The 27,338-nt window shown below is 40.5% G+C and overlaps 1 protein-coding gene across 7 annotated transcripts; it reads right to left on the bottom strand.

Annotated features, from left to right (window-relative positions):
• Positions 1–168: 168 nt before the first annotated feature.
• On the bottom strand, positions 169–26,618 carry ST3GAL5 (ST3 beta-galactoside alpha-2,3-sialyltransferase 5). 7 transcript variants are annotated; one of them, XM_032686356.1, is made up of 7 exons: positions 25,918–25,990; positions 12,568–12,679; positions 10,736–10,850; positions 8,183–8,526; positions 6,605–6,791; positions 3,845–4,003; positions 169–2,666 (listed from the first exon to the last, which is right to left on the bottom strand). In XM_032686356.1, exons 1-7 carry the CDS (start codon positions 25,946–25,948, stop codon positions 2,403–2,405), a joined length of 1,212 nt encoding a protein of 403 aa, XP_032542247.1. In that variant the 5' UTR covers positions 25,949–25,990; the 3' UTR covers positions 169–2,402. The 7 variants fall into 7 exon arrangements, with proteins under 7 accessions (XP_032542247.1, XP_032542248.1, XP_032542252.1 ...); XM_032686357.1 differs by having other exon boundaries at positions 10,742–10,850; XM_032686361.1 differs by having other exon boundaries at positions 179–2,666; positions 12,558–12,679; positions 25,918–25,996.
• Between the last annotated feature and the right edge of the window lie 720 nt (positions 26,619–27,338).

The following is a 27,338-nucleotide window of genomic DNA, read 5'->3' as shown; positions in this document are numbered from 1 at the left end:
TTCCACTGACAGGTATTAAAAAGGTATAAATGAACTCAGAAAGAGTTACCAGCTACTACCTCTCTGTGAGTGCCTGGGATTGCATCAAGACTTTCAGTTGCACCAGTAAGACATGTAAAGTCCTTAATAAAGGAGAGAGAATAAATAGCAAACTGAGCGCCAAACACATAAATAGAAAGTGGTTTCATCAGTTTATTGCTTTTTGCTGCCACTTCACAGAGGGTCGAGTCCACACAGGCACATTCAAAGTAGCACACACAACCATGGAGAACAAGGTTTTATCACAAACCATAAAACTCACAGGAAAACAATCTACATCAACATAATCTGAGAATTTCACAGTAAATACAGCATCTCCAAAGAGCTATTGGCATTTACATTAATCAACCTGATTATTTTTAAGTTGCTGAATAAAGCAAACTGGTGAGGGACCAAGCGCTCAGAAACACATACTTTAGGTGTATTCAGGACATCTCCCCAACGCACATATTCTGAAATCTTTCAAATTTTCACTAATGCTAAATGAAATTAAGGTATTTGCTTCCAGTTTAAATACCAGGAGAAAATAATTTTAATTTTGATTTGCATTTTAATATATTAACTAAGAGGATATTTGTATAAAACTCTTCACACATGAAATACTTTTAAATTAAATATATTACACTTACAGGAAAAACATAGATTAGAAATTTATTGCTAGTGTAAAAATTAATGTTTCTCATGGAGGAGGAGGCTGGATTAATATGATTGCTAAGAACACAGACAGTGTCAGTGACAAAAACTTCTGATTTTCAAATTTGCTCACCACCCACAGCTGGCTTTCAAGGACATGTAGATACCTGGGATTTATGAAAGATGAGTTCCACAACTTTCTCTAGAGTTATGCTTTATGATCTGATGTCATTTCATTGCCTTTTAGAATAACAGTGAGAATCAGTCTGCTGCATTCTAACATCATTGTTCACTAGATCTTCTCTTCGTGGAATAAAAATAAAACACAACTTCCCTAATCTTGTATTTCAGAACTTTAGAACTACAGCTACATTCATATCTTTGCCCATAACAAAAGGAAAAGTGGGAACATTCACCATGTGAAGAGTCCATGATTATGAGCAAAGTTTCTAGGCCAACCTTTGATCGACTTGCTAAAAAGCTTTCACTTCCAAAGAAAGCCTCTTTCACATAGTGTAGATTAAGCAACACCACTAGTCAGTGCAAACAGTCATATCTAATACTCAAGTAGTTACAAAATAAAAATGAACACCAAAAGTTGCTTACAGATCTGCACAGCCCAGTGTCTTTGCAGTGGACTGATTTCCATTCACAAGAACATATATCTGTAGCTTTCTTCTCTTTCCTTTTTAAATATGCTGTTTTCAGCAGTTATCTGGGTTGTTACTAGATTATACTGCTTTCTCAAAGTGATTTTCTTCTTTACTTATACACACTCACCCAATTGCTGACTTAAAAGTTCATAGAAGACCAACAGCTCTACCTCCCCCTTCAATCCAACAGTCAACACTAGAGTTCATAAGGGTTATCAGCATTGCAAACTATTAGGATAATGATATCTATAATTAATTACTTAAAGATCATAAAATCAACCAATGGAAATTGTAACCTAGTCATAGATTCTGTTATTGCTAAATAATTCCTACAAACTGGTCTTTTATAGAACCAGCAATCCTCAATTCACTCTAAAAAAAAAAGGGGGCAGATTTTGTATTAATGCCACTTCTTTAACTGGGGTAGGATTCTAACCCAATACATTAATACATCAATGATTTTGACATCAATCACGAACGCCAAGGTACTCACTACTCAGTTGTTGCCACAACAATTCCTTTTCCATCAACTCCACTCCCGCGTTTCTCCTTCGCACCAAAAAAATTATTAGCACGAAACCAAAAGAATATAAATATTTGAGGGGGGAACACAATGCTCAAGTTCAAGTAATGAAAGACTTCAGAAGCACACGCCCTTCTTTTCATGGTATGCATGAAAAGGAGTCAGACACCAAGAGCTGGAACAACAAAGACAGGAGTTCAGTGGAAAACAACACTCGGGTGCTGTTAGACAATTCAGGCCAGCGATGTGCATTCCACATACATCTGAAAACAAAAAATCTGCTTTTATTCAGACAACTTAAAACATTTTAAATACTTTAAACACATCTCTCTCAACTCCAAGTCGTATTTATACATCTATTCACAAAAATGTGCAAAGTAAAATCTGACGAAATTAACTTACAAGTCCAACAAACTGAACGCGACATTAAAAAAAGGCAGCAGGGATTCCACGTCCATTTTATATACACTTTAAAGAACTAAAGATTGGAAAATGGTTGATCCAGCTGAACCTCTGGAAATTTAACAAGCCCTGTCCATGCAGCACGTCAGTCACTAGCTGTCTTTGCTGCAGAATTCACAATGTATCCCTCCAGTGAGGTCTTTGACAACTTTTTCTTTGATCAGCTTTTGCAGGAATTCTGTTTCGCTTGTCACATTGTGCATAGTTTGTCCGTTCATGGCAGCCATGCAGAGGTTGTTGTAGTAGTGCAAAGGTGTGCTGGGCTGGTCCAGGTCATATCCAAACCCTGCTATGCTGACTTCATCACACAAATGTGTGGCCAGAACAACTGCTGTGACCCCGATCGTAGGTACATTCTGAAAAAGGGGGGAAAGGGAAGTTTGTTCAGTTCAAACATATAGTTCATAAAAACACAGCTTTTGTAAAACATTTTACACAATTCAATGGCTTTGTCTATTCCCTCTGCTCATGTAAAACTGAAATCAATTAATCAGTTAAAACTAAAACTAAAAATCAATTCAATGATCAAGTAAAGCTAAATACTCCAGGGTAAAATACCTATACAACTTGAGTATTTGCCTTTAATGAGGCTTTTGGCTGTCAACGCTCTTTTTTTTTTTCTGTGAAGACAAGATGCCCTCTTACTGTGTAGTTAAACTGCAAGTGAACCCTCGCTCCAAACACTCAAACAACTCCTGACATGCAGTTAAACTTGACATTTCCTGAGTTACACTTATTTCAGTCTTGAGCAACAACAGGCTCTCTAACAAACAATATTCTTCAGAATACGACTTTTCACTGAACGACCCGTGAAGAAGGCACATATACTACGATACAATTAAGATACATAGCTTGGTAAGTTATGTTATTCTGATAAATAAATGTAAGAAGATCCTTCAAAGATTCGTGCAATAATGTCAACATTAAATGTCTTCTCACATAGTTCAAGAGAACTAGTGACAACCAATTCCTCCAACACATAATTAAAATAACAAAAACGCAGTGTAAAATTAAGCCAGGCAATTCATCACTCTGTACTACTGCAGGAGCAAAGGAAGTGGAGGGAGGATATGCCCATCAGTTGCTACTGAGTACACTGCACACACTGCATTTCCAACAGCTGCAAGGTTGCTTTAAACTGGCCTGGTTTTCAGACTCCCTGCAGCTGGAGACACATCTGTCCACAGCTGATGGCTGGTTTGCCTTAATGACACTGTTTGTAACACACTCAACATATATCAAACGTGTGCTTTTGAGCATTTCACATCAGTCACAGATATGTGTGAGTGAACACACTCTACTGGAGTGAATTTATGTCTCACAGCATCTGAATGTCATTTCATGTCAGCAGGCACAGGCATAATACCTCATCTAAAAAGGTGAGCTGAAATCTTACTTTGATTTTGCATGAGAAAATACAGGAGGTCTTTTGAGAGCACATAATCTCCCTATTAGTTGAGACTAGCTCTGAAACTGCACTGTTTGATTTACCTTGTAATTTACTGTCTCTTTCTGGTAAAAGGAAACCTCTTACCTTATCCCAACCCCAGAACTTTGATCGAGGCTCAGGGAACTGTAAAATGTCCAAAGCTGTCTCTTTGATAATGACTGGATTTAGAATCCGAAACTGCTTTGATGTAAAAGGAATTTTCTCAGCAACCTCCCTCCAAAAGAAGAGTCGCACCCACAGTGGCTAAAGGAAATAAAAAAATACAGTTCAAAGGGAAACTAACTCTGAGGCAGACTCAGTAGCAAATACAAGTTACAGAATTCACCAGGGAGTCTGAAAAAATTCAGGAAACAGTTTATGACTAAGGTGGTTCAGAAATACCAGCTCAAGTGACCGACCCAAAAGAGGAAAATCTTCAAAGTATTTCGAATTGCAGGGAGGACAGCAGAGGGAAAAGTTGTTTATTCTGAACATTTGGCTGCACTTTGTGTTAATCAGTCAATATATCCACCAGCACCCCCAGGTTCTTCGGGCCTTCCCCAGCACAACTGAGCAGGCAGCAGCATTTAAAGAAATGAGGAAGGGAACCACAGTTTTCCACAAAGATTAACCAGGCATTCTGAAAAAAGCACTGGATTTAAAACAATTGTGTTCAGGCTTTGAAGTGAAGAGCTGCTGTTTGACAGCATCCAGCTAGTGATAAATGTAACACTTCAGAAGAGGATTTACACAGGACTCAGAAAGCTACTCTGATCTCATGCCACTGTAATCAATTAGATGCCCACTAACGGAAGAAAAAATACTACAGCACACTCATTTTACAAGTCCATAAAATGGGTAGCATTAAGCAAATGACAAAACTGATATAGTTGCAACATAGACCTATATTTTTTTAAACAGGCTTTAAAGAATGGAAGCTTAAACTGATCAAATACAGGTTGTAACAGTTCCCATCTTTCCACCCGTAATCTGAATCAGTTTACTACAGTACCAGTGCCTGCACAGAGAGCTGAGCCAACTGAAAGCTGAGTATTTGAAAGAAGTATATTTGCTGTTCACAAAATCACAGAGCCACTGAAGTTGGAGATGAAGTGATCCAACCCCCCCGGCTCAGGCAGACACCCCGAGCCAGATGCTCAGGACTGCATCTGGATGACTTTTGAGAAAGATATCCATGGATATTCAACTCCATCCATGGATATTCAACTGGACAACCTGTGCCAGTGCTCAGTCACCTTCCTTAAGGTTAAAAAAAAGTTTTTAAAAAAAAAGCGTTTCCTGATGTTCAGAAGAACCTTCCAGTGTTTCAGTTTGTGCCCACTGCCTCTTGTCCTATCACCAGACAACACTGAAAAGAGCCTGACTTCATCCTCCTCACACTTTCCCCTCAGACATTTATCTATTTTAACAAGGTGTTAGGGCCTTCTCTAGGCTGAACAGTCCCAGCTCTGTGAGTCACAGCAGAGGTGCTCCAGTCCCTTAAGCATCATCGTAGCTCTTCAGTGGACTCTCTCCAATATGCCCACTCCCAAATCAGCAGAAACAGCAAAGCAAGGAAGAAATGTGGGAATGAGCTGATCTGCTCCTGAGCCACACAAAACAAGTACAGGTACTCTTTTCAAAAAGCACACACTCCCAACATGTAACTCACTAACAGAGGATGCTGCAGATGCCCAAAAGCAATCATTCTTTCAACCCCCCCCCCCAAATTTTAATACAGAAAGCCAGCCTTGTACTAGTCATTCTTCAAGACCAAACCTTAAAATATGAAATAGCCAGAAAGCTTGTAAAACAAGAAAGTTAGGAATTCAACTCAAGTTACAAAGCTGCTGGTCATCAAAATTACCACACTGCTGCAGGGAAGGTCACAGACCAACACTGTCTTACCCCCAGTAAAAAAAAAATAAATAAATTAAAAAAAAAAAAATCAGGAAGCAGAAATTCTTCAATTTGCACAAATTCATGGATTCAGGAAAATCTCCTCTCTGCAAAACATGCTCAGATTATTGAAAACAAGGCAATATTCCTCACACACACTCCCTGGACTAAAGTAATAGTAGTAGACAGCCATGGCCAACATTAAACAGACCTTCCAAATGATCCCATATTGTAAAAATCACAGAATTAAGAAGGGAATTTGGAGTACCTAAACTAGCATAGATCAAACAGTTAAAAAACTTGGCAGGCTTTCTCCTAAATCTCTCTCAATAATTTAGAGCGTTTGTTTTCCATCTGTGGTCAGAGAAACCTAGCTACCAGTTTTCAGCTTGCAGAAATTATCTGCCTGCAAATTGAAAGAGGTGGAAGCCACCAATTCAAAGTTAATTTGGAAATATGAAACCCTTTCTATCAGTTCCTTAGGAATCTCTGCACTTCTTCAAATATTCAGTTCAAGAAATAAGCAACCTCATCATTTTAGAACTTCAGTCAAATGTTCAATCACATGTTTAACTGCATGTATGCCTGTTGTAGCAGTACAGGCTTTAGCTGTTAAAAAAAATGAGCTGGCATTCAGAAATCTCATTTTTATTTTGGGCTCTACAGCCTTAAACAAGTCACTTGAACCGAATGTGAAATGAATTACATTTTAGTAAAAAGCCTGTCATGTAGCTTGGTGTGAACCACCAATATCTGCAGAAAAAAAGAAGTGTTACTGTCAGCATGGGGCTTCAACGTCAATGCTGGCCCAACTGTAACTAGGAGACAGAGCTAAAAAAATCCCACAAAGTTATGTAAAAGATCCTCAGCACAATAAAACAGGAACTAACGTATGAATCAGCTCCTTAAGCACTGGAAGGGAAAACAAACAAAAATACAGGTACAAAAGACTGTCACATCACATACCAAGGTTTCATTTTTCACCATTGCTTGAAGCCAATTGAAATCAACACTTTTAAACAAAACAGCCACAAATAAGCTTGCAGGAGGATACTCATGTTCAGAAAGGGGGGCTCCTTCTGGGTAAGTCATCCTTATAGTTGTTTTGTTACCAACGTGATCTGTGTATCCTTGAACTGGTGCATCATTTAACCTAGGGAAAAAAAACCACAATGGTGATAAATTATATTTAATAAACGCAGGTTATAATCTCATTAAAACATCAGACACTGAGCAAAAACTTGTTATTTAGCCCACAGATTTTTAACAAAACACAGTACAGTGTTTTCTCAGAGCCTCTATGTTAGTCTCGCACACTCATCCTGCCCTTATCTTTGGGAGGAAGCCAATTCTATTTCTACATTAAATGGCATAAGTGCAAAACTTTGAAAAGATTGAACAGAAAAGTAACTTAAAACAGCATTGCAGAAGTTCCTGTCTATTGACTTGTGTCAACTCAAGAGGGTTAAAAGAGGAAGGGGAAGAAAACACACAGAAAGTTGCCTGTGTTATCCTTTTCAGATATATATATATATACAGACACGTACACACAAACTCACATGAGTATTCCACACAGAAAAGCATTCAAATTATGCCTACAATGCAGTGTAATGCATCCTATGGGTTTATATCATTCCAGCTCACTAAAAATTTAAATGCTGGCACACTGCTGACCAGAGCAACATCATCCTACTCCATCAGTTCTGCAGAACTGTGTAAGTCCTGCAAACTTTTCTGTATCAACACCTTCACACTGCCAGCCCTAATTTTCAGAGAACAGCTAACACAAGTTCTCTGCCCCTGCATATGCTAACAGGTTTGTTTACCTTTGTATAAGAGCTACTGACTCGATGAAATCTTCCCTTTATAAGAGAAGCAAGCCATACTTTACAAAACAAGCTGGGAAACTGCTTCTATTAAATTTACTTGTGACTTTACATGAATAAAAACAAGAAGGAGAGTTCAAAGAGCAATGTTTAGAAGGCACAAATACAGAGCACATAATCCAGATGTTAAAAAATATGCACAATCACAGAAAGCATGTGCTGACCTTGCAAAGATCAGGGAAGATAAGTGTGCTATAAAGGCATAAGCAAACACCAGTGCAGACTGAAACACCAATTAATGTGTTTGAAATAGAGGTTATAAAAAAACCAGTTCAAATAAGGATCCCAACTAGACAAGGGGAAAAAAAAAATCACAGGTGAGTCCTCTGAAAGCTTAAACATATGAATGGATAAAATCATAACTGTCTACTTGTCTATAATTTCACTGATTTCTATCTCATTTCTGCCCATGGGTTTGTTTTTTTTTATCTGAAGTCCACAAATAACTACACTGAATTCCTGGCTTGCGAACATGACAATTTATTTTGCTCCTAAGACTTCAAATTCTATCAAGTCACAAGTAAATTTATGAAAAGCACGTTCAGAAAGTCCTACGAGTTGCATAAATGTTGGAGATACTCTTCCCTTAAAAAAAAGAAAGAGTTGGCTCATACAGTAATGTTGAAGTACTTGGAATCCTTAAATGGAAAATATGTACCTTATAACAATATCAAACTGATTCAATAAGTGACCCAGCTCTGATCCATGAAGAATTCCACCACTGCCAACAACAACACAACGCTTACAGTGTTTTGACTTCAAATCTTCTGGTAAATCATGCTCAGGTAAGAGTTCGAGAAGATTTTTAAGCTTGTCAAAAAACTTGTGAAATCCAAATGGAGGTTCATACTTAAATAAAGCTTCATCTTCATTTACATTTTTCCTTACAAAGGGAGATATGTCCATGCTATATTTCTCTGCAAATAACCTGCTCATTTCTTTCTTCACGTAAGAAGGTCGGCACTGCTCCTGCAATGCGGCGCTGGCATATTGCTGTGCTCTCTAAAACAAAACACACACAATTTCAGTCAGGAAAGCCAGCTGCAGGAATGTACAAACCCTCTCAGACCCACCAGCACTTTAGCAAACACAGGGGTTTATTAGAAAAGTTTAAATGTGGAAGCACAACATCTGTTAAAGCATTTACTCAAACGCAGATACTAACGAGTGCAGGGTGAAAAGCTGCAAAGGAATGCCCCTCCACGCAATCACTTGAGCCTAGATATGAGGTTCCTAAAGGATAAATTAGGCTAGTAGAACTGCTAAGTGAAAATGAGCTGTTTGAGAACATTTGTACTATTATTTACAACAACATATAATATAAAAAAAAGCTAGACATATGTCTACCTGCCTAATTCAGCAGCAGGTAGAATTCTACCCCGCTGCTCAACGGCATGACCTGAGTTCTGCCTGTGGTAGGATTCTACCAGAGACACATCCACTGGGTTAAAGTGCTGTGAAACAGCAGGTTGGACTTGCTTAGTAATCAGAATGAAGCAACACTTCTTTCATAAGCATTGCTGAAATGCTATTGTGAACGACTAAGACAGGATTTTATAAAGAATGCAAGGTGGGGGTGTTTTGAGTCTTCTCTCAAAGATCAGCTACCAAAATAAAAGACTACAGTTCCATATAGCATAAAAAGATTAAACTGTCAGATGAAACTACACATTGATCCATTTCACAATAAAAAGCAAAACACTACTCATTATATCTTTAAAAATCTGTCACAGCAAGTCAGTATCTGATGTGAGGAAGAAGAGAAACAGAAAAGGTATTACTTTTATCCATTAAATAAAATCTTGCTTTCATGTTCTCTTGCCCAATAAGCTCTGTAGTGTTTTCCTCCATCGTAATTAAAAGGAACATGAGCAAACACAGGGGTCAGAGTCTAAAGATTCAAGTCTAGTGCTAATTTAGTTCTCCTGTACTGCTAAGGAACAGGAAGTGTTTATCTGGGCCCACAAGGAGGGAAGCTGTGCTGCTCTTTTTCACTTCTTTTTCTTTTCCACCAAGATTAATCTACAGAACTGCCTCTACCACACAGAACTTTTCTGCAAGTTCGGGCATAAACACTACACTGGGCAAAGCACAACTGAGCAACTTTGTGTTGCTGTACTTTGTTGGCAGGACTCAGTGTATCTTTGGAAGAGTCTCATTTTTAAGGTTGACATCTATCAGTAAAAATTAATGCCACTCACATGGCAACTGCCCCAAATAGTTTGTAATGAGCTACTACCTAACTAGACCAGAGCAATCCTCTTTCTTCATCCTGCACCTAACACAAACAAAATGAATCATCAGACAGCAATAAGCACAGCCCATGCAGTCTTTAGGTTTGCTTGGCTTAAGGTGTTTGCTCTTCAGAATCAAGAAGATGTTACTGAAAAAACAAATGAGTCAAATGAGAGGAAAAGGGGAGGCAAAGAGGGTCAGAAGGGGAAATACATGCACTGAAGATGGTGGAGGTGGGGGAAGATGCACTTGCACTAATGTTATGATAAGACTGTCTTAAATCAAGGCTTCTGCTGTAAGTTGTGTCTTAGCATTGAGATATTCAAAGCTAGAAATGTAACAGCTCTAAGCCAGCTAAGTTCTGTTATAAAGTGAAAACTGGCTAAGTAGCAAAGGCTTCAGTGGTGTCTGTTACATTGGCTTAAAAGGCACATGCAAAACTGTACATAAAGTACATAGCTGCTACCTTAAATGAATAAATTAAATAATAGCTGCACCCTCCTGCACATTTGCCCTGTGATTCCAAAAACATCTGACCAACTATGAGTCAAAGTAGACCAGGCAGATGGTTTAGGTTAATAAAAAAAAAAAAAGAATTAGTTTAATGTGTTGGGTTTGGGTTGTTGTTGTGTGGAGTTTTTTTGATACGTTACTTTTCATTTGCATCAATTTTCTGATCACCAGTGTCATCTGCACTGACACAACAGCAGGACTAACATGTCCATTTCAAATGTTAAAGTCACAGTTACATCATTTTACTCCTAAAAATCCAGTTTCTCTACACACTTCTGTTGTCATTCCACAAGAACAAAACCCAGAAGTCCTATGGCATGAAATGAAGCATAATATATTTTCCTTCACAGAATAATATCAGCATTCTTGTTCTTTGTTGTAGAGCCCTATAACTCTTACCTTGTCAATAAATAACCATTTTTTTTATTCCAAGTGAAAAAAAAGCAAGCCAAAAAATACCAACCCTTACACGATCGAGGTCCACATACGGCATTTTTGTTCTGTCACATTCTTCAGGGCCAAAACGTAATTTGAGGATATAAAGGAAGCACCCTCCGACCACAAAGAGTACAAGAACTCTAAAAACAAACAGGAGGGTGAGGTGTAAGAGAGAGGAATAAAAAAATAATCTTTTTTTCCAGCGTTCAATCAACCATTAAATCAATATTTTTAAGCAAATTTAGGACAGGTGAATACTTACATTTGAATCAAACCAAAAAAACCTATTGCTTTGTTCACTCCAAATCTTTCACAACTCTTCAGAGCTATCTGCAGGAAAGTATGAATGTAGGTAGATGCTTTGATAAGGAACATGTTGCCTGCAATATATACTTGAAATGCTCTGATGAGTCAAAAAACTCTCCTCACAAAAAGAAGCAAAGAGTGACTATTGTTTTCTTCCGTAAAGGGCAACTCTACCTTGGATTATGTATTTTCATGCAAGTTGAGAAGAAGAATGGAACTTCAAATTGCATGATTTTGGGCCAATGGCAACCACTGAAACAAAACTTCCAACTTGCTGGCAGGACACAATGCAGAATTTAGACGTTCAGGTTTAAACTGAGAAGCCTAACTTGGTTATTTACACCCCCAAGACACGGAGAAGAAAGAAAAAAAAAACCTAACAAACTTTAAAATTGAATAACACAGACTATCTGTATTTTTGATCTACTGATTTCTCATTCCTAAGGAACACCACTCACTGTTGATGTCAAAATACTTGCTTAACTCATTTCATGTCTAAACCAATCTGTAAAAAAAAAAATGCATCATTATTTGGTTACAGTTCTGGTTGTTGCTCAAGTATGTAGTTTGAGCTTTATAATTGGTTTTCACTTCCCATGGTCTCCTAAGGACCAGACGTTTGTTTAAACATCTTTACAAAATATACAACTTACTAAGTGTCCGGTGCTTCTTGAAATTATTTCAGATGAAGTTAATACAGATTTTTGGGGTTTTTTTTAAAAAAAGTTTGTAGCATATGAACTAATAGATGCAATCCTGGCAGTCAGTTTGCAGTACAGGCTACAAACAAGGTGACCACTGGAAAAGCAGCACTGTTCTCACATCTCATTTAAATAAATTAAATCTTGCACTGACAGGTGGCCTAAAACCTTCATTAGAATGTTAGGCTGCAACCCTTGGAAATCAGAAAGCAGAGGATTCACAGCAGATGAATGAGGCTGGTTTTCACTCACAGAAGTTTATCAACTATCCCCAGATTCAGCTGGGGCTGCACTGTTCAGGTGCACAAAACACCTATGGATATAATCGCTTGGTTTGGGGTTTTTTAGGACCCAAAAATTAATGTGGCATCAGACTAGTGAACTTTTTTGGTGTAAAATATGGTTCTGGATGCACGTGAGCACACATTTATTAAATATAATTTGATGTCAAGTTATAAACAATGGAGTAAGATTTTTGATGCAGCATTTCAGAAGTCTTCATAACCAAAGTAACTATGAGGAAACACCTCCCCAAAATACCCACTCAGCATCTGCCAGCCTTCAAAGCCTTGACACTGGGACTTTTCTGGATCCAAAAAAAGAACTGGAAATGCCCCTGAGCAAGTACTAGGATCTCACTTTGGCTTGGGCATACAGGTACTACAAGGAGTGAGCCCAGGCTCTTCAAAGGGTTTTCAGTGCCCTATGGAAAGCTGTGTGCCCAACTCTCCATCCAGTGCCTGTGGCAACCTCATGCCTTGATTTCCACATCCTTTCTGTAACTGTCCAGGCTACGGGAAGAAATACCGACCCCTATGTTGCTGTGACAATGACACTTACTTGCAAGTACCTTTTAAAAACCAGCTTGGTCTTCTCATCTTCATGTGCAGCCACCTTATACCATTGCACAGGAGGTGAATGATCACTTTTCAGCTTCACAGCGTTACTGTCACTCAGCATTGCTGTAAAAAAAAAAAAATTATCGTAACTTTTGCTGAATTGAAAAAAGTTGATAGGATGTCCACAGAGTGACAACTTTGTTTCCCAAGACTGTGATTCTTATCAGGAATACTGAATTGTTCCTGACCTCCTCGTGATCAAGAACACACTCATTTCAGCTGCACCACCAGAACATGATTCTAAAAATGCTGCCAGGCACTGATCTGTGCATTCTTCATCAGAACCCTGAAGTCTAATAATTGCAAAAACTACTGTCAAACACTTTTGTTTGATCTGGTCAAACACACTCCAGACAGGGAAAAAAAAATAACCTATACAATGTGCTCAGGGTATTTAGGATCCCTGAATCAAAATCAAATCCCTGCACTACACTACCCTGCAGGCTTCAAGGATGCTCACAGCATGCAGAGCCTGTACAAGCCATCCTCAAAACTGGAACCCACATTTCAAATCAACTCCCCGGTTTCCCCAAGGTTCAGCAAACCTGACTCATCATCATTGCTCTGAATCTAATACTGACCTCTTCAGTAGCCCCAACAACACAGCCAGCAACTTCAACAGCAAGTACTGAAGAGGGTGTGGAGAGGGTTTTGCCTGGCACAAGGCAGGAGCAGAAGGCTGCCAGCACAAGGGTAGTTTCTATGCACAGCAGCAGCTCCCCTCCAACAAACATCGAGGAGTGCACGGTGCTCCCTCACAGATGGGCAGGTCACTGATCATTAGCTGGCAAGAAGCAAGCTCACTGCTTACCTTGTGTAAGCTCCCATGAATTTCTGTCAGCACACTCCAGTTCTGATTTTGGAAAGGAAAATGCAGCCTGGCACATTAACTTCTCCCAGTGCTGCCATCAACCAAAGATGTGAGTGAACAAGGAAACACTGTGCTAAGCCTACCCCTATGAGTCTGCTGGTTTTCCCCTGAAAGGAGGAGGGATATGGGTAAGGGTGTTTCCTACCCACCCTTGGCAGCACTCCCTTTGATGAGCCAACCATAGAGGGGTGCAACCTGCTTCTCCATAGTGGAGGATTTCAGCCCTACTCATTCCCTTTGATCTCGGTGCTTGCCCCTCTCTGCTGCAAAGGTCCTCTTCAGGTCTCCTGTCAAGAGCTCTGTCACAAAAACTACTTAAAAAAAAAAAAAAAAGGCAAGGCTAAGGGAAGGTTTTCATTTAGGGATCCCAGTTCACAGAATATTCTGAGTTGGAAGGGACCCATAAGGATCATCGAGTCCAACTCTTAAGTGAATGGCCTAGAGGGGGATCAAACCCACAACCTTGCTGTTATTAGCACCATGCTCTAACCAACTGAGCTATTCTCAGGGATGATCTTCCACATTCTCTTTTCCACCTCTTTTTATTTTATACATTGATATGACCCACTTGAAAACTCTACAAATCTCTACAAGCCTCTACAAACACTTTGGATGAACAACTGATGTTCTCAAACACCAGGATGAAGGAGCTGAGGAGACAGAAGCATCCCCTCCAGAACTCAAATCCAGGCCACTGAAATTTCAAGGGTATCTAATTCAGAACTAAGTCTCTTTGCACAGTCATGCATCATTTCTCAGTAATAAATTTGGTACGCACAGCAGAAGGTCAAATAACACAAACCACTGTGAGACAGGGTAGGAGAAGCAGAGATAAAGATCAATAACAGTATCTGAAGTCTTCTGAAGAGCAGACATCAAGTGATGCTTTCAGGGTGACATGCAGGTGATAATAACTCACAAAACAGAGCAAGGCAAAAAAAGCCTAATGGTTTTTGACAGCAGGAAACCTCACCAGGAAACTTCAAACACAGGTTATTATGGCATTGCTAAGAACCTCAAATTACTCACCTAGCTGTATTTACTAATTGCACAGGCTCTCTCTGAGCTCTCACACCCATTTGCAGGCCTTTGTCACAAAGCTGCAGTATCTTAAACAGCCCCTTTTAGCAGATCTGAAAGCACTGTACAAACTGAAGTCAGTAGCATTATGCTTGTCTAGGAACAGGGTAAACTGAAGCCTAAGGGGTGACATCCCACAGTCCCCCAGAATTCTAGCAATTAAGCTGGAAATCGAATACAGCTCATGTCTCCCACACAACCTGTCAAGGACACAAGTCAGCAGGTCACAAGGAAGCTATCAAGCCTTAAAAGCTTCCCCTTTTCTCAGAACAGCACCTCATCTCTATTGGCTCCATCTACACCACTGAATAAAAACTGCACTGATGAGCAAAACTAGGTGTTGACACCACCACCCCAGTCATCCGTATCACAAGCCCAGTTTGCTCTCAACTAAGATTTGCAGCAAATCAGTCAAGTCCACATGAGTAAAGGCATCGACAAAATTTGTTACAAGGACCATACCCTACTGTTAGTTATGGATCACCAAGTTGAACTGTTCTACCTTGAGATGTTCAGTGCCAATCCAGCAGGACTTGTACAATCACCTTTTATTCCATGTATGACACATGTTCTTCCTGCCACACTACACAGACAAGTCAGCTCAGCAGCCCTCGTCCAGCACCTTCATACTACAGGACCCGGTACTTTCACACCAACACACCTTGAGATGCCAGGTATCCATAGGGATCATGTTGCCAGCATGCACAGGGAGCAGCCCCAGCTCATGGAACCCGTAAGCATGATCACACCAGAGGTGATCAGAGGACGCTGCAGAGCTGTGGAGGAGAGCATGAACAAGGCCTGCAGACCATGTGGAAGCTCCAGGATCCCTCCACGCACTACAGAGAGTACACTCCATCAGATCACCTCAGAGGAGACTGTCTCAGACCAGCACCAAGAGGTAGCACCCAGCACTGTTTGGGAAAGGGAAGGGGATCTCTCAGGGACACGGATGGCTGACGGCAGCAACAGCCTTAAACAAGGCAGCAATTGTATCTGTCAGTTCCACACATCTCCACAAACACAGCTGGGGAGAAGGATAAAATGGAACCTTACTTTTTTTTAAAATGAAAAAGCAGGAAACAAGCTTCACCTAGAAGTGAACCTTCGCTGTTCTTCACTAGTGAACAACGCAGGTAATAACTCTCGGGTAAACATAAAAAGGTAACTTGATCATAGTCTACAGGAACCTACATCAGAACGGATTCTGCACAAAAGAATCAGTCAGACCAGGTACCACAGGATCCTGCTACCAGCAACGTGACATTGTGAGGTCTGGCCACGGTACCAGTAACATTTCTGAGGGAACATGCTCCAGGTTAAGAACACATTTTCCAGCGCTTTGAATCAAATCCGTAACATTTTACAGCTTGAGTTCTGTGATATATAAGTAATCGTGATTCGTGAAACAAATGGGTGATTACATCAAAATAAAACAAACGGATTGTAAAACTTAATTACACCCCCATAAAGAAATAAAACAGACCCTCACAAGGTCAAGAGGCCTAAAACCTCCTTACTATCCTAAGAATGAAATATAGTAGAACTTTAAATCTTTAGGCGCCTGTTCGTCCAAGAATAAATGAATTATGACTGGTTGTAGAGATAACCCTTTTAGCTTTAGCTGTAAGAAAACCCATATATTAAATACTTAGCAAAAACCTGTAGAATGTATATGTATATGATATAATTAATATGCATGAAGTAGCTAAGATAAATACTAAATGTACCCTGTAGTAAGGGTGTGCAGATTTGGGAAACTGGTCCCATTTCTGTCACCCAGCCGGCTGCTTGCTTTTACCATATAATAAACTATTATTCGAAACTTACAGAAACTCGAGACTTTGTTTATCACAATTCTAAGGGTAAAATTAAAGCCTCACTGCCTTAACATTGTTCAAAGCAGGTTTACACTTTTTTGCAAATTAGTCTTTCCTATTCTAGGATCCAGGTTCTCTTGTAACTTGGCAGAAAGACTTACATGTGAAAGGTTGCTCAATGCATGCATGTAAAACTTCCTCATTGCCTAACTGCACTAACGTACTCCTGGAATCATCCTGCAGCAAGGAAGGACACAGCCAACCTCCTCTGCTGTATAAATCAACAAGAGAGCCCTGCAAACACCACACTTTGAATCATACTTTTCATGAAGCCTTTCAAAACAAAGGGAAGGCTCCAAGAGATCTGAAATATGAGGAAGGAACTGAAGAGGTGGAAAGTGATGAAGACAGAGGGGAATTAAACAGGAATGCAAGACTACAATAAGCTAGTGCTATCAGAAAGTCTTTCCCTGCCTCCGAGTAAAATAAATTCCAGCTGTCTTCAAACAGTTGCTTCACTCATCCTGGATGTGGAAAAAAACCCCAAGAAAACAGACAATTTAATTAATCACCTCAGCACATCCTTTCCAAGTCCAACTCTTAGTATGTACTTTTTTTTTATTTTTTATATTGTTTATATAACTGATATAATTTCAGTTTTCATTTCCACAGCAACATTCTTTTGTCAGTTCTGTTCACTACAGATGATTCCCTTCTCGAACAGATCAATATATATAAACAGATACATACATATGTATGTATCAAAATGCATCTATCCAATGCAGCTTTTTTTTTTTTTTAAATTACTTGGGGTTGGATCCTGCAGTCTTTATTGAAGTCAGTAAGCCCCTGCCACCAGCTGGAATGGTGTAAGAGTGCTTAAAGAGCAAGGTAGCAGTAACAAGCACCTTAGAGAGCACCTTTCCCACAGTCTTCCTGACTTTAAAAAAAAAATAAATCTATGAGTTTGCAGAGAGAACCAGGGCAGTTAAGATACCAAGAGCACCAAAGAGCTGTTGCATACAAACACCACCGCACTCTTCCAGAAAGGGGCCCTGCTACAGCTGTTTTGAGAGCCATAAATGCAAATGTCTCAATCTGCATACAGAAGATGGCTCAGCAGTACTGCTGTGTTACAATCACATTTTGCACTGACGTTTCTATAGCTACTCATTGTGGTGCAATTAGTGAGAACTTGGGGATTTAAATTTGCTTTTCATCTGCTGAACTTAAGTGCTCTGTGCAAAGCTGCTTCAAAGGATAAATTGTCCATCAGTAGAACATACTCCAAAGTTTTTTGTGGTGTTATTCTTTTCACCATAATTTACTTCTGTCTCATTGTTATTCTTAAGTAGACAAAATTTCCACACTTGGAGTCTTTCAGAAGCAATTAATTTAAGCCTTTGAGATCGCTTTTTATGTGGGGCAACTCCAGGCTTTGTGGGCAAGAGACACCATCTGTTCTAGAGTTGTACAGCATCCAGCACAACATCATCTTAGACAACACTTGAAGCTCCTAAGAGTTGAAAATACAAGTTAACTTTCCCTTCCCACAGTACCACCACAAGCATAGAAACACCAGAAACACCCAGCTTTACAAGTCAGTCGATACCAGGGTCTTGCTGCACAATGCAGCCTTTGAGGTTCATGTAAAGAGATCAAGACTCTGCAGTGCAAAGCCCACAGCAAATGGAACCTGAAAGTCACCCTTATATAATGGAATTACTAATCACAAATGATGGGGCTCGAGCAACCATTGAAACAGAAGGTAAAACTAATGCAAAAAATATCCAAAACCCACCTGGCTCCTTTCATGCCTTCTCCTCTAAATCAGATACACATAAGTTCCCTAAGAAACATACCTCCAAAACCAGTAAATGATAAGATGAAAGCTACTTGGTTTTGAGCAACATTTGTTTCAAAAAAAAAAAAAAAAAGGCAAAGTTAAAAGCCAGAGAAGGTGTTTTCACAAGGAATTAACTGGAGCAAGGTTCTCTTTATTGAGATTTCAGCAATGACCTCTGCACGAACTTCTTGTTCTGTGGCTTTTAAAACCAACAACAACAACCAAAAAAACCACCTCACTTACACGGCAAAACTTAAAGCAAGGAAGAAGTTAAAAGAAAAAAAATTAAGAAAACTTAAACATAATTTCAGATTGTTTCCTGGGACACATTTGGAGAAAAAAGATGACAAAAACCTAACTGACATCTACAACACAGTGTCTGTGATTACCTGCAAGAGCTGGGCCCATGAAAAGCAACACACTTCAATCCCTTCTCATTATCAACCAAACAGATGAGATAATAATTTTCATTAAGACTTCTAAAATTGATACAGTATTTTAAATAGAAAATTGTTTATTTATGCAAAACCATGAAAAATAGTTTGGTAAAATTTACAGTTAGGATTAATTTTGTTTGCCTCTGCAGTACTGAAACCCACAGAGATCAAAACACAAGGACTGAGACATTAAAAAAATAGTAGTGGCTAATTAGGTGGTAGCTTTTGTTTATGCTTCAAAACCAGATAAACAGCAAAGCCTCTTGCATGAAGACACCTAAGAATACAAAAACTTTAACTTCTTGATCTTCTGTTCTTAAGACAGTAATTTCAAAACAGATTCAGAAACCAGTATAAAACTCTCCCCATTCCCACAATCACTCAAAATCTCTTCAGCTCTCTTTACTGGGCAAACCAGTCTTGATTCAGGGAATTTCAAAGTAATGTAATTTTTTTGTCAACTAATACAACTGCTGACCATCAATTCTAATATTGAGAAAAAGAAAACAATCTAAAGGGTTTCCTTTCCTTTCACAAGCTAAACTTAAGCCAAACACTCCTCCTTCTCCCCTCCTTGCCTCAATTTCCCTTATTTTTGCCAGAGTTACGTGGAGCCTGTCACTACTCTTTTGGTGAGGTGACAAGCAGTGCAGGAGCTGGAGTCAGGTGCATAATGTTTTCTGTCTGCAGCTCCTCTGTGGTTTTCACTATTTCCTATGTTCTTCTGAGCTCCTTACCAGCCTACCACCTCTGACAAAGGTAGTCCACAAGTCCCTCAGAGTGTTCCTCCTCCAGGACTCTCCCTCCCAAGTCTCCTTATCAAAGCATGATGCCCTTCAAACCCTTCACATGCTTTCAGACTTCATCATCCTTTCACGGGAAACAATAAGCCATAAATGAAACAAATTTTGCAAATAACCTCCGTTTATATAAAACATGATAAACAATTTCATCTTTTAAAACCAATAGTGGATCAAGCTTCATCCCAATAATATTTGGGAGGGGGGGGGAATGGTAATACAAAGAATAAAAGAGCTGAAGCTTAGAAGAGTTAGTTGTGCACCCCATTTATACACAAAGGACTCTGCAGTCACAACTGTTGTACGAACTGTTGCCTTACAACTGCAATTATTTTTATCCACCCAAAACAGAGTATTTCTTAAACACACAAAAAATTTGGAAACATACTATCTTCTGACTTAGAGAATTTGTTATTAAAAAAACCCAATCAATCTGAAAAAAACATATGATCATCCTCTTTCAAGAGGCATTCCAGAAACTGCAACATAGTGAAGGACTGCCTCACTTTCAGAGAATGTTCGGGTGTTGGAAGGGAGCTTAAATATCAGCCAGTTCCACCCCCCTACCATGGGCAGGGACACCTTCCACTAGACGAGGCTGCTCAAAGCCCCACCCTACCTGATCTTGAACACTTTCAGGAATGAGGCATCCACAGCTTATTTGGGCAACCTGTGCCAGTGCTTCACTACCCTCATAGAAAAGAATTTCTTCCTAAGATCTAATCTAAACCTGCCCTCTGTCAGTTTGAAGCCATTCCCACTTGTCCTGGCACTACTGAACCTTGTCAAAAGTCCCTCCCCAGCTTTCTTGTAGCCCTTTTTGGTACTGGAAGTTCCAAAGCTCTAAGTTCTCCCCGGAGCCTTCTCTTCTCCAGGCTGAACAACCCCAGCCCTCTCAGCCTTTCTCTGTAAAAGGGGTTCTCCAGCTCTCTGAACTTCTCTGTGACCTCCCCTGGACTCACTCCAGCAGATCCTCATCCTTCCTGTGCTGGGGACCCCAGAGCTGGATGCAGCACTCCAGGTGGGGGTCTCACCAGAGCAGAGTAGAGGGACAAAATCCCCTCCCTCGACCTGCTACCCACATTGCTTTTGATACAGCCCAGAACATGGTTGGGTTTTGGGCTGTCAAAGTACAAGGCCAGCTCATGTCAAGCTTCTCATCTCCCAGCAGCCCCAAGTCCTTCTCCTCAGGGCTGCTCTCAATCCAGTCTCTGCTCAGCCTGTATTTGTGCTTTGGATTGCCCTGACCAGGTCCAGGACCTTGACTGAACTTCATGAGGTCAACTAATGACTTGTGCAGAAATTAATCCAAATTTTAAAGCCAAAATTTAAACACAGATTTAATGGATCAGGAAAGCTAACAACCTGCCCAGATGTTGAAATTGGAATCAAAATCTATACAAGAAAAGTAAAAAGCTTTTTATCTGGACAGCTCCACTTGCCCATAGCGACAAAATACTCAGGAAAAGTAGGGAGAGAAGAGGAACAGACAAGTTATCCCAAAGGAACTGTTTTCGATTGAGAAATCGCTTTCTATAACACAATAAACATTGAAATATCTTCTTACAGGACTTTTGTTCAGTGGTACAATGGTTCAATGGACCAAAAACCTTCAAAACCACAAGCATGAGGAAAAATTCCAAGGATACTAATGATTTGAGGAAGACTTATCAGCAACATGCTAAAGCACGAGAGACTCTTGTGTTATAAGCTATAGCAATGTATTCACTGTTGGATATTTATCTTCAAATAATCTTCTGATCACCATCCTACCACTTCCTATCCCAAGACATAAAAGAGACAAAAGCCAGGGAGCTGTTGCTGATTAGGGACTGACAACTTCTTGCCAAAGGAAAAAAATTAAGCTAAAGTTAAAAATTAGACACTTCTGTCAATTATTTATTCATCTACAACAATATAAATCCTATAGTTCAGTTGGTATTCTAACATATTCAGATAGTTCAAAAACTTTCCTTGAATATTATTTGCTTAGTGCCTATTACTATTGAATAAAAAAAAGCATTTGACAAGATACCTGTTCTAATGAACAGAGTCAGCTGTTTTGGTTAATTGAAGACTACATCCTTGATGGTAAAAAGCTCTCTAGCCTATAATATGGTTATAAGCACTTACAGTGGGACATTATGCATCAATGTAATCAATGTGTCTTAGAAAATGAACTTTGAATGGAAAGGCTTTTTAATCAGACAATAAAAAGTAAAAACCTACATCATCCGTACAATCTGCAGCTCATTTGGTCAAGATCTTCCTCCTCAGAAAATACGAATTTATTACTGCACCCATGTGTGTGGACGCAACTGGTAAAAAGTGAAATAAGGAGCAAATGACAATTTCAGAGCAGTTGACAGACACTCTCAAAGGTACTGTGAGAAACAGAAACCCAAAGCCGGGTGATTTCCAACTAGAATTTATTATATGACAAAAGCAAATTCAGCGGTGGGTGATCAGGGAGGGGTTTTAACAACTCCCAACGCCTGTCACACCCAAAGAAGACAGTTGTTCTACATTTATTTCCATCTATTTCGTGAATATTCATTATACATGAGCATAAACATTACACATTGGTAAGTCAGAAATTCAACAGATGCTTTTCTTAAACGAGAATGTTATCTATAAGCATCGATAATATATTGTCAAGTCAGACATTCAGCAGATGTTTGCTTGTTATCTATACAAAGTTATAAAATTTTAAGAAAGGTGTTATTATCCAGCTAAATAAACAAAATTCCTTCACTATAAATCTTACACAAGGTAAAAGGGAGGTAACTTGTTTTATATGTTTATAGGGGCCCAATTAAGTTTTACAATTTGTTTTTCTTTTCTCTCTCCAGGTTATATTGACCTTACACTGTTTTCTTTTTAATTAGCTCGAATCATCCTCTCAGTTTATCACAGTACCAACAGGATGACAGGTGAAAATTATTTTGCCTACAGTCATGAATAGCAGCAAGCAGCAACAGTGCCCTAGAGGCATCATAATTTTTTTTTCCCTTGCCTTAAGACACTCTACTTGTGTTTTGTTCTAATTGTTTAATGGCTCATTCCTACACCCTCTTCCCAATATCAACCACCAACTCATGAAATCATTAACAATTTATGTAATTGTGTCTATTTGCCCAGTTTTTTCCTTCGGGAAGGAAACACATAACTAGGCTACAACTTGCTCTTAGTCTTGGGTCATCCAGATAGAACACACACAAAAAAATGGTTCCAGCTCAAATCCAGACCAATTATCAGCTTAATTAGAGATAAAGACCATCACTTCCTTTCAGCAGCATTCACAGGAAGCTTTTTAGACATTAATAGTGCCTGTTAAAATAATGTTATAAGAAAAGAACTCTTAATGAGGTTCTAAACAATAGTTCAACATTCAAAACAGGGATACTCTCTTAATTTCACTTCTGGCTTGGCACCCTCTTCTCTATCAAGTTTTCCACACTTTTCTGTGAAACCTCTTTCAGGTGCCTTGAAGTGAGGAACAGCAAAAAAATGCAATAAATAAACACCAGAAACATCAACAAGATGTGCTTCAACACCTAAGAGGGCTGCTGATGCTTCGTGACAGATGAAACCAGTCCCTGGATTTGGAATTTTTCTGATTCCCAAGTAAGCAATAGAAAGTCAAGTGTTGCAGCCAAGCAGGAAGAAACAGGTGAGTTAAAGCATTGCTGTTGTGAACAGTGTAATATTAAAAAGATAAGTTTATTTCTTACAAGGGAAGCTTCTTAGACCCCCTCATCCCTTTTTCTTCTGCACGAAATCCCAGTTTTTCCTTCCATGCTACTTGTGTAAGAAACACTGGCCTGCCTGCTCTGGATGTTCAGAACCTGATGTCAGCCACTCCTCAAGATCTGCTGAAGCCAAACACACACGGTGAATGAACTGCAGTGTAACAGCAGGCAGCTGCTTCTCAGAAAAACTCCTCCAGTGCACATCTCACGTGCTCCTTTCACATCCTTCTCCCCACAGACCCACACCAGAGGAAGCACTGCACCACTCCAGCACTTTGGGGAAGAGCCACACAGACAGGAAGGGAGGAAAAGAGCCCAGTGTATCAGCACATCACCCCCCACCAGCTGGGCAAGCTCATGGCACACAAGCAGAAGATATTTCTGAGCCCCTGCAAGGAAGTCAAAACAAATTAGGTCTTTCCCCTTACATGGGAAATTTGAGGAATAAATCTTTCCTAAAAGAAATGGTCGGAAAAGACAGGGCATGGCATTAATCTTTACCGAGCTAAGGAAACATGCCTTTTTCAACACAGCCAAGATGTTTTATATTACATCTGAATTATGGAGCAGAATAGCACTGAACAACTGGTAATTATGGAACAATGCTAACAGCACAGCAGCATTTTTACCAGAGTATCATCTAACAACACTCCAAGAGATCATGGTAAAATCACACTTGAGCCGACAGAAGCAAAAGAGGAGATGCCAAAAGCCTCCTGTGAAGAAAAGGCTGGAAGGGAAACTACAATGCAGCAAAGAACATTGCTGGAACCAATTTTAATGCTTAACTTCTGAATCCAAGACTTCAGGACCTAACAGGTAGCAGAGAGTGCTGATGGGACGGGTGAAGGAAGAGCTTCTCCCAAGGATAACAGAGAGCTTTGCTTGTCCAGCTTTGCAAAAACAAGTTGAGAGTCTGTCCTTAGATATACCAAACATGTAAACAAAGCTAAAAGCAAACAATTCAAACAAAAGCACAATGTTAGCACACAGGAAAAAGCGGACATAAATAAATAGGGACTAGGAGCAAAAGATTCCTGAGTAGCAAAGGAATAGCCCTCCCATAGGAGTAATGGAAAATAACAGACTACACAAGTTTTAAGGAAGTCCATAATAAATTAAGAATAACTTTATGAGAGCTGCCTGTAACAGGGAAGACTCATGTCTGAATTAGAGTTGGGTGGTTTTGAAGCTCTGGATGCACCTGCTGAAGATGCTTTAATCTGTTATATTTGAGCAGGTTTCATTCAGACTCACTTGTAGCCTGAAAATTATGCCATGACAAGTTTGAAGCACTGTCTGGATCTTATTCAGTACATTAGCCTTCACCAAAAAACTCAAGAGCTACTTAAATTTTACAGGCTCTCTTATCTAAACAAAACAACTTACCCTCCAAGTATTCCAACTTCACAGCAGTCTTGGTACATTTGATATCCGTCACCTAAGCTGATGTACGCAAAGCAAATGAAACTGAACATTTTTAGCCTGTTCTCCTCAATAAAAGGAAGTTTCTACTACCGCAATTTGTCTTCCTACATCCTGGCCCTAACTGCCTGTCAATCACTTGGCCAATTTAATGAAACTCCACGGAAGGAAGGATGCTAAACGCAAAGAAGTTCCAGGAAAACAGAGGTGGGATGAGCTCATTTCTCATCAGCCCAGAGGAAGCAGAAATTGCACTAAAATGCTTTCATGCACTAACCCTCCAGCTGCATTTTGACCTTTTAAGACATTCCCTCAGTCTGGCTAGCAGAGGGCTTGGGAGACAGCTCAAGATTTCCTGCCGTGTGATCTAGAAGGGAGATAGTAACCTCCTCTGCTGCAGCAGATCGAATAACAGTCTGCAGGGAAAACACCCCTCCTAAACCGCATCTGGACAGTCTGATCGTAAGCTGCGTTTAAAAACACCTATCCACTTCAGAGACATAAAGAACATCCTCTACAAGTTTTCTTTGGAAAAACAAGAAAACATGCACCTTAATCTACCCTTTTTTCCCCAGAAAGAGACAAAGCCAGCCATTTTCCACAGGGAGAGCTGTTTACATCCAGTAATTTTATGATTCATTTCCTATTCATTTCCATAACTAAAGAGAGCGGCAAAACAAACATCCCTCCTCCATCAGCCTCGTGTTTTGATCTTGCCTAATTAGGTAAAATAAATAAATAAATAAATAAGCAAAGCTCAGCACACACGCAAAAAAATAAAAAAATTAAAAAAAAAAGAAGGAAGAAAACCAAACGAAAGTCTTTTTCGTGAGCATTGCCGAAGAAAATAAAAAGGTTTTGGCAGCAACAGCAGAAGCCGTATCTGTTTTGCATTCACATCACTCCAAGCATGAAGAGAGAAAATCACCCACAAAAAGCCTATCGCATCCCGCAGACAGGCAGAAGCCTATAAATTCTAATCCGGAGGCACACCCGAAGACAGCCGCCGCTACATCCTCTCCCTCCCTTCAAGACAAACACGGCTCCCATCGCCCATCTGCCCCGAGCACTCCCGCAGCCCCACCTCCCCCGGCCCGGCCGCGCCGGTGCCTTCCCCGGAGGCGCTGGTGGGGTTGCGGTGGTGGTGGGGGGAGGCACATACCGCGGACTGCAGGCCCCGCGCCGGGCCTCCCCCTGCACTGATCACCCCCATCCTCCCGCCTTCTCTCCCCGTTTCCCGGTGCCCCCCATGCCGACAGCCCCGCGGTACCTGCGACGTGCCCGGCCCGGTGTCTCCTCATGGGCGCGGGGCGGCCCCGCCGCAGGTAGCGGGGCCGGCGCGCGGGTGGGCGGGCGGGGGCGGAGGGGGGCGGCGCGGCACGTGGCGGCGCGCGGCCAATGGGAGCCGAGCCGCCCGCGCTGAGGGGGCGAACCCGCCCCCCCCCCCCCCCCCGTCCTCCGCAGACCCCCTCAGTGCCGGGGGTGTTCCCCAAGGAGCGCTGGTTTCGTGTGCCCTTCTTTCCCTAAATGAGTCGTGGGTTTGTTTGTTTGTTTCCTGGGGTTGGTTTGTTTGTTTGTTTGGTCTGGTTTGGTTTGTGGATTTATTTTTTTTTTCACAAGGGACCTGCTCCCGACTGTCCCCCTCCTCATCCCCTCGCTGCCCGCACTCGCCCCCTATGGAGAAACGAGGTGGGTACCCCCTCCAAAAAACCAAACAAACAAACAAACAAAAAGAACCACCGCGTTTTAGCTGTTTTTATCGTGTCCGATACCCCCAGCAGCTGGGGTGTGAGGGCTTTCAGGCCTCTCCGCAGCCGTTTTAGGGAACTGTCGTTTCTTTGACCAGGCTCGCCACAGCGTGCGTAAAAAAAAAAAAAAAAAAGATTTAGTGGTAGACTTGCATAAGCAGCTGCTCGTCTTGAAAAAGAGGGGAAGCGACCTTGTAAACCCACCTGACCGTGGGCATGGAAGTCACAAGTTAAACCACGAAATAAAGAGCTGGAAAACCACTAGAGCAGAGCGAGGACGCCTGGGCGCCGGATCTGGGGGAGAGCCGATGAAGCAAGAGCACGGGTTAAGTCATTGCAGACTGTGCTGTCTAGGAAATTTTTATTACTTTTTTTAAATATCTGGTTTATTGCCGTGGTATCTACAAACTGCTCCCTCACCTAGATAGTTGATGCAAAACAATCAGTGATTCCAGACATCAGGAGCTGGTAATATTAGGGCTGGTATTATAGTGCGTAACACACTGCAGAGTCCATGTCAGGAGAGAGCAGGGAAAATGCTTGCTCTTAGGCAAGGTGGGACACAACTGTCCCTGCGCTGTCATTCCCAATTAAAATGGGGTGATGTGATAGAGGTCCACATTGCTTTCCCATCAGAAGAACTGCTGCACAAGGAGATCTGAAAGCAGCTATGATTTTCCGACCACTGTCAGGAGTGGATGAGCACATGTCCTGAAACAGGATGGTTTGGATGCTTTCAAATTTTGTACAAGATAAACACTGATTTATTTTTTTTATCCATATCTTGGTTGTTTCTTCTGCTAGACTACATCTCTTTTTCTCTACAGCAGATGAGGTATTGCTTCTGTGTTCTGTTGACTGTTTGATGGTTCGAGTTGTAGTCAGGGCAAATCCTTGATCACTTTTTGCACAGTTCAAGAGAAAGTATCTATAAACCAGAAAC

The sequence above is a fragment of the Chiroxiphia lanceolata genome, chromosome 4 (genome assembly GCF_009829145.1).
Source record: "Chiroxiphia lanceolata isolate bChiLan1 chromosome 4, bChiLan1.pri, whole genome shotgun sequence".
NCBI classification, from domain to species: domain Eukaryota; kingdom Metazoa; phylum Chordata; class Aves; order Passeriformes; family Pipridae; genus Chiroxiphia; species Chiroxiphia lanceolata.
The sequence above is the reverse complement of the archived record's forward strand: the minus strand, read 5'-3'. Positions and strand labels throughout refer to the sequence as shown.